The 12,804-nt window shown below is 36.0% G+C and overlaps 1 protein-coding gene across 22 annotated transcripts in view; it reads right to left on the minus strand.

The window, feature by feature from the left end:
- Window positions 1–1,362: 1,362 nt before the first annotated feature.
- DST (dystonin) overlaps window positions 1,363–12,804 on the minus strand; it is a 481,968-nt gene continuing 470,526 nt past the window's right edge. For 7 of the 22 annotated variants that reach the window (XM_063666280.1, XM_054493132.2, XM_063666277.1 and 4 more), the window contains 7 exons: window positions 12,116–12,133; window positions 9,201–9,318; window positions 7,796–7,867; window positions 6,676–6,875; window positions 6,160–6,270; window positions 3,256–3,379; window positions 1,363–2,392 (listed from right to left, as the gene is read on the minus strand). In XM_063666280.1, the coding sequence (XP_063522350.1) occupies window positions 2,130–2,392; window positions 3,256–3,379; window positions 6,160–6,270; window positions 6,676–6,875; window positions 7,796–7,867; window positions 9,201–9,318; window positions 12,116–12,133 (906 nt within the window). In that variant the 3' untranslated portion in view covers window positions 1,363–2,129. The remainder of the gene's footprint in view (window positions 2,393–3,255; window positions 3,380–6,159; window positions 6,271–6,675; window positions 6,876–7,795; window positions 7,868–9,200; window positions 9,319–12,115; window positions 12,134–12,804) is intronic. The other 15 variants (XM_054493134.2, XM_054493142.2, XM_063666281.1 and 12 more) reach the window with 5 other exon arrangements.

Here is a 12,804-nt window from a genome sequence, read left to right on the forward strand (position 1 = left end):
AAAAGAAAAGAGAAAGAAAAGAGAAGGAATGTGTGTAGGGTGGGGAAGAGGTTTCTGTTACATTAACTGAAACTTACAGGACACTAAAGAAGTCAGCCTGAGGCTCTAGGACTATTAGCACAAGGGGAAAGAAATGAGCAGGCATCATGTCAAAGTTTGAAAAGCTCACCTGGGGCAAATACTGACAACTGGGAGCAGTTCCTTAAGACTTCTCTTATTTTAAACCACTTATCTTTTTCAAAAAGCTTATTTTACTACTTAAAAAGAAAAATCCCTAGCTCTTTCAGAGGGGTAGCATAAAAACAGACTGAGATAAAAATCATTGCCTTAAATTTGTCTTTGAAGTGGAAATGTGATCATATGCAAAGCACTAAAGGAATAAAAACAATTTCAATTGCCTTCTAAGATGACATGTTAATAATCAAATGCATGAACTAAATAGCATGTGATCTCACAGGTTAGAATTACCCTTTCCACGAAGGGCTCCCACCTGAGACCCATGCCTGGACAAAGAAGGGATTACTATTGTTTAAAAATGGCACCTAATTTATGCCAATAGAAACTCCAGGTTCTTCAGTGTTGGCCTCCATTAAAAACGCCAAGAAGTAAAAACGTAATACTGTTCCCTTGAATCTGAACACCATCAATGACACCTGCTAAAGCAAATTCACAAAGTTATGCAGAATGTTGGGACCCTTATGCCTAAAGTAACAATCTGCCATCCTTCTGAGGATATCTGATACTATTTTAATATTTAGAAAAACTTTACAATTTGACTTTTAAATGTACACAGGCCAGAAGAACACTACTATATTATCTTAATTAAATCTTTAATCCTGCCACATATCCCTTGCTTTATAGTGATTTATTAACTGATTCCCTCTTGAAGAGGGGAGGCCAGGAACCTTATAGTCGCATGTCACTTACAATGGCTGGTGCACGGCTAATACTTATTAGAAATATTTGTTGAATGAGTGGTTAACATTATTATAACACCCTGTTTTTGATGTCCCCCAAATTTACCCTATTTGTTTCTTAGTAAACATATATCATACATATAACCTTTATTTAAAACAAATAATAGAAGAAGTTCACTTTAAATAATCAGGTATTCCATATATTCAAGTGAATATGTTTTATTAAATGCATACTAATATCTTTCTATAGTATGTGAGTATACATAATAAATTAAAATGTATATATTTATTAAATATAGATAGATATAATACCAGAACATGATTATTCCAGATGAGAAATCAAAATAAACCCATTTTTAAGTATCTTTTGGTCACTCCAAATTGATATTGCTCATAAAAAAATACACTAACTTTCCCTGGGGAAAAAAAATTAATTCCATAGCAATGCAGTTAAGGGACGTGTTTTATTTCATAGCTTTCTGCAAGCAAAATTGCTCTGATACAAAATGAGTTCAATGATACAGGTGCTACTGTCCACTCAAGCAAAAGAAAACCTCACATGTATATGAATGCACTTTATACTTATATTCTTACAGTATAATAGGTCTAATATCCAGGATGCCTCTGGCCTCATTGAAAGCAATGGCACAGAAATGCTGCAAGGTACTTGAATATCATAGTACTGGCAAGTGCTTGAAGTAACTTCCTGTGAGTTCTCTGTCAGATACTGCAAAGACTGTGTGTGGCTGTGTTTGTCTTTCTGTCTTCCATCTTTCGGTTTACATTTAAATCATCTCAAAAAATATCCCCTGCATGTATCATTCAGCTTCTCAGAGTTTCCATAAAAACAGGAAAATATCATGAGGTATCCCTAACGTCAGGGATTGATGTAGTGCTGTGGCTGTCAGAGAGGATGTAGACTTACCTGTAGGTAACAGTAACTGAGTTTAGTGTGTGCCCTGCACGTTACAGTGCAGAAATGTTAGTTCATGTTAAACTTTTCCTCCTCACATATGATGTGACTTTAACCCCAGAATATCTGACCAAAAAATTATACAGATAAAATAAAAAGACAAATACACAAATAAGGCCATCTGCAGAATTTTAAACTCGCCTCTTGCAATATTTCACAAGAATTTCTACACCATATTTTACATCGTTCAAACTTAAATAATAAATGCTCAAGGAAGGGCCTTGGTAGAACCAATTGCACTATCTCTTTGAGGACTTGTCCAATTTGCTGGCAGGTGATTTCCTCTGGGGCGTGGGGATTTTTGAAGGCTTCGCTGTGGATGGCCGAGAACCTGCTCGGGGTGTAGGTCTGTGTGTCTGGGGGACAGTTTCCACATCTGAGCACACGGACTGGATTTCTGAAATGTCAAAGTCTGATGCATCACTGCCTCGGCGGCTGCTGGCCCTGCTGCCAGCTTTGCTTCCAGCTCGACTTCCTGGTCGGCTGGGAGTCTTCTTGGAATCTGAGGAAGGAAGGTAGAGACAGCTCACCCTTATTATTGGGTCCATCTGCAACCAATTTTTGAAACCTGATGCCACCTTTAATCTTAACTTTTTTTCCTGGTGTGCAGCAGGCACTCAGAAAACACTCGTGGATTCGCAGCCTTTCCCTATTACACAAGGGTATGCGGGCTTACTCTAAGTAGACATAATATAGAAAAGGCTAGATTTCTATCTAAAAGGTAAGTTTCGGCTTCTCCTACTTAAAACAGGATTCCATTTATTGCAAACTGACATAAGGAATATACCTATCCTTTAAGATTGTGCTTTCTTAAGTTTAGATTATGCGTCCAGGGATGCGTGTGATGCAAACATAGAACAAACAAGACAGGTTTAAGTCTTGCCCAAGAATAGGTAACTCCAAGAATGTAGGAATTCAACAGATGAGACTGGAAACTTTAAAGAGGCTTCTTGCTTGCTGAGCTCAGAACCCAGAGATTAGTAGGTTCACTATTTTGCAAAGCAATGTGAGCTATACTGGCGTGAGGCTCAGTGTGGCTGGGTTTTTCCAACCACCCCAAAACAGGGCCCTGTGCAATCTCTGAGCTGGTAGAAGAGCCCAGATCTTTCAGCCTGAAGGGGTAGAATACCACTGCATATTTTCTTCTGTTGTACAGTAATTCTTTCATCCTTCTTGGACACTTTTAGACACTTGCACCCACGACTCACTTTATCCCCAACTTTTGGAGGACTTGGGCTACATATCATTTTAAGACTACCTCAGGGTCAATCTGTAATTTCTTCCCCAATGAGGAGGAAAAGGGACTTTAATCCTCAGATGACCATGCTGCAAAAGCCATTGAACAAAGAAAGGCACCGCACTCACCAGCAAACTGTGTTCGGACTCTGGCAGCTGCAGTTGTTATCAAGCCGCTGTCCTCCCCAGAGTGGAAGCCTTTCCCTGATAAATATCCTGGAAGTCGAAGCTTGCTTCCTTGTATTGGCGTTCCCTGTATTTAACCAGCAACAAGACATTTCAAAATATTGCTCCTGTACCATGATATTCCACTGACACCACTTCTTTACATATGGGTGGAAACTCTCTACTATTCCTCTTTAGGAGGTGGAGGGGGAGAAACTCTTCAATTAAATAAGGCATGGGGTTCTCACTTGATCTTCTCTTCTAATTTTTCATTCTCTCTCAGAATTCAAAGAAACTTTCTAAACAATATGAATTCATGGTTGATGAGAAAACAAAATGGAGACCCCCAACTGAGCATAAAAGTGATGGCAAGGAGAAATAAATGGTGAGTATGTTAGTATCTTTCAGACTGTCTGTGAATATTACAGAGTTAATGGTGTATTGCTAAAAAGATGGTGACTGCATGCATAGAGGGGGCATGGAGCAGAGAAAAACTGTGCCTGGATATTCTGCTGCCTCCATTGCTTTCATGGAGCCAGGCAGGGACAGAGACAGAATGATAAGTAAATAAATAACGGATACAGACATTATTTAAATAAACTTAACTGCAAAAAGAAAAAAGTGATTTTTAAATAACTTGCTACCACATCCCTTCACTTCCTGGCTCTACCACTTCTACAGTCTTTACAGACAAAATACATAGGCAACATTTGGAGAAATTTTTTTTTACAATCTTTATATGAGTTTGTAGAGAATGTCTAAAACAATCATAACTATGAGATTTTCTTATACAATCATTGCACCTTTTCCAGATCACAACATTTAAAAAATTCTCCCAAAGTTAAAAAAAAAAATAAACAAGTATCTTGAGGAACATAGGGAATGTAATACAATATTCCTCAATGAAAACACAGCCAGAGAACTATTTGGAGGAAATGCATTGAAACAAATTACATGTATATGTTTAAACAACTGATTTTCCCTTTATTAGCTTAAAATGTTATAACCATCTGATACATGAGTTATTCTTACTAATAGTCATTTATCTACATATGTGTATACTATACATACACTTAAGTGTGGTATCTATATGTGATTTGTATACATAGAATGTTCAAGTTTTCAAAATACTTTTACACACATAACCACAATTAATCCTCACACTCACCTAATCATAACCTTGAAAATGTGAAAAATCAGAGCCTGAAGAGGGACATGATTTGCCCAAGATCTGACAATGCTGATCTAGCTAAATTCCTAACTTAAACAGAATCTCAACAACACGAGGGAGTGAGAACCCACAAATTATGAAACATATCACTCAAGGTGGCAGAATTCATAACCGCGAAAGACCAAAATCATTCTTCTCAGAATGCCTTGATTGTTTTGATTTTATTTCAAAGTCCCTCCCATAGAAACATGTTGTTTTTTGGTTTTTTGTTTCATGAGGTTATTTGAAATGAAACACAGTTTTGCACTAGTCAAAATAACTACTTAGACTTCGAGAGAGTTTCCACTTAAAAAAATTTTGGAACATAGCATCATAGCTTCAATATTTAAAGCAAATGTCAATATGTCCCTTGAGGTTGTTTGAACCTTTCTCAGTTTTTGCTACAATAGATCCATAATAATTGACAGACATCTCTAGAGGTAGTATATAATACTAACATCACCCACTTGGTGGGAAGGGGTGGAAATGAGGGGCTTGGGAAAACGAAGAGGAAGAAACGAGGAAACGCTAAAGAATGGGTTGTTTTTGTTCCAATTCTCCCACTTCTCAGCAATGAGATTTCCATGGAGTCATGAAGGTAACACATTTTTTCTCTGCCTGTCACTTATTATTAATGTGAGGATTAAGTAACAGACAAGAAAGTGTTTTGAAAAGCATAAGAGGGCTTTTAGAAGTTACTATATTACTTTTATTTGAGGATCCTGGCCTTTAAGTTACGTCCTTTATCATTAAGGTGAAAGACCTTCTTCAATTTCAAGAAAAGGTATTTAGGGATTTTTCCCCACTAATTATTGGGATTCTAATAAAATATCTGATTATTTTGTACCTATGTCTGTTGCTTCACAGTGAAATTTCTTAAAAAGATATACAGTTGATTTTCAATTGAATGTAAATGACCTGATACATGGGTTAATCTTGGCAAATTTTATATCACCTAAATATCTTCTACCCATATATCATGCCATATTAAAAAGTTAGAGCATGCTTAAATTACTTATTAAAATCTTTTAAAAAACCCATACCTTTATTACCTGTTGAAAATGACAGATAACTTTCTGCATACCTAAGCCTACCCCTCTGACCCCCTGCACTGATACTGAGAGCTTATGTCACACCCGCTCAAAGTTTTGGGGCAGGTATAAATCTAACAGACACTCAGAAGGACCATGCCCACAGTGAACATTCAGTAAACATTCTTTTCAGTGATGCTCTTGCAAATGATACTGCCTTTTACTCCCATTTGAAGGGAATGTGTTGCACTTCTTGCCCATATTATATCTAGTATATTTAGTAGCTTTAAAAGAAATTTTACTTAAGTCTGGATATTATCTACTATATGTTACTCTCCCAAGAGATAACAGTGGAACTAAGTATGAATGAGGACAAAAAGGAGGTAGTCTGCAGGAGTGACTGGGTGAAACTGACACTGTTTAAAGAGCTGCAGACTATCTTTTCTGTTAACCCCTTACTCTCACATCTTCCAAGAACTGCTGGGTTGATACTTATTTTATAGAAGTGTATAAAAAGACATAGGGTTAGCAAAGTACATATATTAAGGGAGTGGTGCAACAATGTTAGTGGGTGATAGTTTCAGTTAAAGGAGAATGTTAAGACTGGACTCTGGGGCCTTACAATACCTCTGCAGATGGCACGGGAAAGTCTGAGCACTCTGCTGCTTTACAAGGAGTTGACATTTTGCTGTTTGTCAACCATGGTTTACCATAATTGCGTGTTAAAGGATGGAGAATCTGTATGGAACAATGGCAAATCAAATGAAAAGGATAGCAGATAAAAAAAACAAAGCCACAGAAAGAGATATTCATAGCAAAGAGTCACATTTCACAGTAAGAATAATAATTTAAAATAAGTGGAAAGATCCAATGGCAAATCATACACCAAAAAAATGAATGAAGCTTTAAAAAGAAAAATCAATCTGGAAGATCACAAAGGCTCCCTAAATAGATCATCTCTATGTGGGCCACTAGGCAAAAGCATATATTAAAAAAAAAATCCTGTACTTCCCATAGTGTGAGAAGGTGCACAAATGGAGATAGCTGGTCCTACAAATTCTAGAGCCCTAAATAGAACATTCAAAAGTTTACTTGGGACATTGATTGCAAAGGCGGAGGAAAAGTCTTCATCCTGAGTCTTACCTTGGGTGTGGTGGTGGCAGGGACCTGTGGGGAGGCCGCCTGTGCAGCCTGACTGGACACAGAAGTGGATCTGTTGGGTGAAGCGCCTCGTGATGACGGCCGGGATCTTCGGCCTCGGGGTCGGAAAGCAGCCATACCCTGGCTGGCACCGTCTGCTAAAATGAACTTCTCACGCAGTTCCATGTTTGTCCTTCCTTTGGCTGGGTTACACACACACAACAATGCACACAAAGAAAAGAAGGAAAAGAAGAGGCGCTCAATCGTTTATGGGAAGAACGGCCACCTGGCACCAGAGATCACGTTGAGAATTTCAAGAACATCTTTTTGCCATGCCAACTCCAACTCAGCATAACAAAAAGTTAAATGCATTCCTTTACAATGCATTCCTTTTGGATACAGGTGAGTTTGGGGAGGAAAAAATAAAGTGTGCTTATTCTAACACTAGACACCAGCAAGAATAACCACTATTAAAGAAAGTGTCAGCATGAAAATGGAAAGCTCATGCTAAAATATCATTAATCCACCAGCTACAGATGCCCACATGGTTTCATTACCCTCTCATCACACTGACAGGACAGACCAGTAAGGCAGAGACTGTGTCTTTCGCATGTGCTATTGAGGTAAAGAGAATGCCAGTATTTCAACATTGGGATAAATTAAACAATATAATTACACAGAATGAGTGATGGCTTGTTAGTCATGATGACAACATATAAACTTCTGGATTTTTCACTTAAATGAGGCAGCTAGTATTTTTATTTTATGCTTTGAAAAACTGTTTTACCAACATGCAATAACAAACACCAGACCCAAGGATCTGTGAGGTAGTCAGTGATGCAGCACTCATACAAACACATATGCACACAGAGAACACTCCACAAGAACCCAGTGAGCAACGTGTTAGCATGTGTTTGATCACTTATAACACCTGCATTTATAACACAACCAAAGTCATCAAATTTTCAGAATTTAAATTTGGAAGCACCAGCTCAGCTGGATATGAGTTAAGCCATACGCGATGGATGAAGCATGTTATTTTAAAACAAATGACTGAAGCAAGAATGGAAAAGTAGGAAAGAGAAAAGGAAAGAGGGGAGAGGCAAAGAGAGAGGTTGCCAACCTATAGTAGGCTGAGTAGTAGTAATTGAAGAGTTTGATTCCGAACGTAACATTTTACTCCCATGATGATGAACTAGAAAAAATGACACAGGATACCAATCACATTAAAGAATACTGTTAGCAGAAGTAGAAAACAAAGTACAGTAGTTGAATATGCAAAGGGTGCTCAGATCCAGCCTTTAGCACACATTTTAGAAGAAAAGTTGTATCAGGAAAAGAAGCACTCAAAGGACTAGCTCAATAAGAAAAATGTATTTGGAAGACTGTGCCACAGCCATGCTAACCTTCCTAAGCAACCCAACAGAACACTATATATTCTGATTTCTTCATAAACAGAGTTGCATTTCACCTTAGGCTACATTATTTTCAAAATATAAAACAAACAGGGGCTTTTGTTCTTGTTTTACTTCTCTCACAGGTGTGTCTTTGGCCAGGAGAGAGCAGGGCTACTGCATATGATTGTATAACAATCCATGGTGGCCTTGGCAGAGAAGCCAGATGACTGATATGTCTATGTGTACCAGATGGTGACACCATCACCAAAATCAAGAGGCCCTACAGGAGGAAACCTGGGATCCCACTTGGTAGCTGAAGGAGACAGCACTGACGTGAACATTTGTTGTTTGCTAAAAAGGATTACAGTGAGCTCACAAGTAAAATAAAATTATAACAATTTTATTGTTTTTTTTCTTGAGGGGGGAAGAAAAATGGGCCTACTGAGTAATTGGTACCTAATTAGAAATTGCAATCAAATGACCACGTGTAACATAAATTGGTTAAGAACTTAAAAATTGACAGAAGGATCTGAAAACAGAAAAATTAAAAGCTAACTTAGGACTTGGGCTGGAAGACATGTAGAGAGCTATGGTATTATATGTTTATATTTTTAATGTTCTAATCTGCAACTTCAAAGAGTCAAGTTAGCATTGGATTATTATTTAAAAATTTTTTAATTATGGCTTTCCTCACCTGCCCTTCATTTCATAAAAACTTTGACCTTTAAACTTTTCTTATCCAGTATTTTCAGTCTTCATCACCTCAATTTTCTCTTCTCTTACTTTGCTATGTCATAACAGACAAAATCCTTTCCTTGGTTGGTATAATTGTTTGGAAAATCGTAGATGTAAAAGTCTCCTAAAGAAAATGGATTCTAGTATTTCCCGCCCACCATATTTATCCAGAAGAAGTAAAAAAAAAAAAAAAAAAAGAAAGAAAAAGAAAAAAAATGAGAAGAACATGGTTTACATGACTGCCACAGGTTCTTTGGGAACTTTAGGCTGACAGACCAATGTGAAACATTCACTATTGGAATAAATGACCAAAATTATGCCCAGTATATTTTGGTGCTGGATATAATATAAAATTGAAATACTTTCATGACGTTATCATGATAAGCATCTCCTTACCCCTGCAAGGATCATTTTTCACTAAGAACTCATCAAGTGCCATCCATCCACCTCCAACACGAACCATCACAGTACTCCGCAGGATCCGGACCAGTCGCAGTTGCTGGGAGTCTCCAAACTGTTCAGTGAAGAAAGAAAGAACCTCTAGTTGTCAATAATAATTCTAAACTACAGGATGATGTGCAATTTGCAGTAGTTAAAGCAACCGACTTTAATTTCTTGCTTAGTTCATAGCGATTAGTAAAATCTCAGAAAAGGGGGGTTTGTAATGATTTGCGTTAGATGGCTGCATGCTGATTTAGCCCAAAGGAAACAGTTTGAAAAAAAAAAAAGATTACAAAGGTTATCAAGTATACTATCAAAGCTTTGGTCTAAAAATTATTTTTCTTTCTTATGACAGAAACAATATTAGTAAGGCAGTAATTTTAAAATGTTTCTAGGAATTAAACATAGCCATGAAAGTAAGCACTGGCCCACTTGCCCTGGGCTTATCCAAAATAAAATGATTCTAAGAAAAATTTAATAAGCTTTGATTCTTCTTCATTAAACTCTCTCTTACAGTAAACCTGTTTTCCACTGAACTCTGTGAGAAACCTTTATAAACTCATTTTGTTTTCTCTAAGAGTAGTTTTCACTTAAGAAGAATAAAGTAAATGAGTATGACTCATACAGATTTCACAGTCAACTAAAATTTCTGCATCCCTAATGATCTGGTAAACCAATTTGTTAAAGGCTGGATTAATATGCCATTTTAGATTACTGTAATATTAGAATAGCCAATGACACATTATTAATGATACAGCTGCCAAATCTAAATGGTTTCTCTCATAGTTGTCTGTACCATAACTGTTGATACTAACAGGCAATCATCTTTTTCTTGCCCTTTCAATAGATCTCCAATAATGTAGACATGCTACAAATTCTGCAAGTCCTGAATAAATTTCTAGATTCCAGGTTTCTGATCACAGGTTTATGTTTTGAAAGCCTGTGAGAAATGATTTTATACTTTAAATCATTTCTAATAGGTTCATGTCCAACTCATAAAAACTACCAGACTGAATTTCATGGTTGTCATCCCAGCAGACAAGAAAGCAAAATGAACAGTCAATTAAACATAAATGGCTTCTCTGTAAAGCAGGTAACATACAATTGTGACTTTATTTGGGCTCATTATAGATAAACAGAAAACTCTACGTAGTAAAAAATCTGCTACTTTTCAGTGTTTTAATACTGAGTTTCAAGAAGAAAACCCAAAAACAATACCAACCAAATCCCTCAGGATTCTAAAACTCAGAAGGACCTAGAAAGCATGTAAAATGCACCAGCAGGAACTCATGTGTTTTTCCATCAAACTTTTAAAAAGCACTATTTCTAAATCTTTTTTCCTTAAACATTGAGACTTAAACTTTCCTATAATTCTTCCTGAAATGTTAATTAAAATTTAAAAATAAAAGTGTAAATTTATTTTGTTAGAAAAAAATTGGTGCCGCTAATAAGCAAAGGGAAAGGAGGGGATTTAAAGAAAATTACCCTTAAGGAACCAGATAATGGGACTAGATGATTTTGGTTCAAGATTATACTCAAAACAAAAGTTATAAGGAAATAACTAAAAGTTCCTTATAGAGATGATATTTCAAGTGTAATGAATACAAATAATTTTCTGTTTTAATTAGGCATTCTCCAGACAACTAACACTGTCTTCAGAATTTCTCTAAATTTTCCCAATAACCAAATCACAAGACAAGAGAAAATAGACTAATGTTGCTGACTGTGCTTTCAGTGAGTAAAACCTTTTGAGGTATTTCTCTCATCCTCTCTGCAAATAAAAGATGCTCTCCCATTTGCTGACTCCGAAAATAGCAAGAATGGAAAAGTAACATTTTAGTATTATAGTATAACTAATGGAAGTTTTAAAAATCTATTCAAAGTAACTATTTCTATTTTAAATAAATTATTTGCTTGCAGTAAATGAAGGTAATAGATAATTTGAAGCTTGAGATGTAATATGGCTTTAAAATGGAGTGGCAGAGTCATATATAATGTAATATGGTCAGATACTATAGATAGCATGGTTCTTTCCAAAGTAAAAAAAAAAAAAAAAAAAAAAAAAAAAAAAAAAAGCTTCATGAACATGTTTAAATCAAAACAGAATAGCTCTTTAGTTTCAAAATTTTGATCATGATGTAGTGCCACTACACAGTTTATACTGACTTAAATGTCAACATAAACATTTTATATTGACTTAAATGCCAATATAAACATTCGATCAAGATGGCATAAAATGTGACTTTAAGATTCTGCATATATTACAGTGATAACTTTCCTCAAAAGGAATGATATTACTTAAAGCCTACTGAGTTAACATTTCTACTCAGAGATGCCAAGTCCCAAAATCAGTGATTTTGAACAAATGGCAAATAGCTTCTTTGGAGAGAACTTGTTATTGTGGCTGAGTGCCAAGGAGACCTCTTGGCTCTCTGTCTTCCTGTGTCACTGCCTGAGGCTGATCCTTCTCGGCTACTGTAGACCGTATGTCCTAAACAGTTAAATATCAATGAGCCTAACACAGAGATGTGTGGAGAATCAAATTTGTGTTCCAATGAGTACTAGCATAAAATATATGCTCATATTATAAAAAATGGGAATTAAAAATTGCATTTGTAACACTGTAGCAAGCCAAGCTACAATTCATTATCTGGTTTGCTTAAAAGTAATCTCCTCATCTTAGACACAAGGCAAAAAGGAATCCTGGATCAAGGACCCTTATAGCGCTTACAGAAACACCACGCCAACCAACAATGTAGTAGCTAGGGAGACAGCATGGGAAAGATTGGCCATGGCAAGCTTTAATGACTATGAATTAAAGTTAAAAAAAAATCATCAGGAACTTGAGAATACATTCCACTGGTTTATACCTGATTTCCCAGGAAGAACTGATAAAAATGAAAAATGGAAGAAAGACACAATTAGTTCAACAGGAAACTTTCTGTATGACTCTAGAACATACACACATACTCACACTCTGTGCTTCTGGATGTAGTATCTAGTGTAGAGATGTGCAGGCACCCAGTTGTCCCAATTTCAAACCAAATAATCAGGCTATTTTCTGTACACATATTTTTGAAAATCTTAGGATTTCAAATTTAAGTTAAAATTTTGAATACATTGATGATTATTTTTTAAGTATAAAAATAAAAATAATGTTTCATTTATAAGTAACACACTGTATTGGGGAAACAGCACATTTCCTATCTAGCTACTACATGTAAGAGATGTTCCGAAAAAGAAAAAAAAATAGAGAAAGAGTAATGAAGTCACACTGTTCTTCTGTTTTGAAGAAAGTGAATCAAGTTAATTGAGATTTCGAATAAAAGCAAAAATTACTGCACAAGTGGAGAAGACATTATCCTCTTTTTTCGTATTTATTAAAATGAGTCCATATTTTTAACTTTGTGGTTCTGGATTAGAGTAGCTTTCTTGTTTGAAATCTGAAAACTTACCTCTAATCATAATAAAATATAAAATAATATGAAGCAACCTAAATATATGAGATTTGAGTATTTTCTTGTGAATTTTTCTCTAAAGGTAATGTGCATGATGTAGA

This window comes from Pongo pygmaeus, chromosome 5, assembly GCF_028885625.2.
Source record: "Pongo pygmaeus isolate AG05252 chromosome 5, NHGRI_mPonPyg2-v2.0_pri, whole genome shotgun sequence".
NCBI classification, from domain to species: domain Eukaryota; kingdom Metazoa; phylum Chordata; class Mammalia; order Primates; family Hominidae; genus Pongo; species Pongo pygmaeus.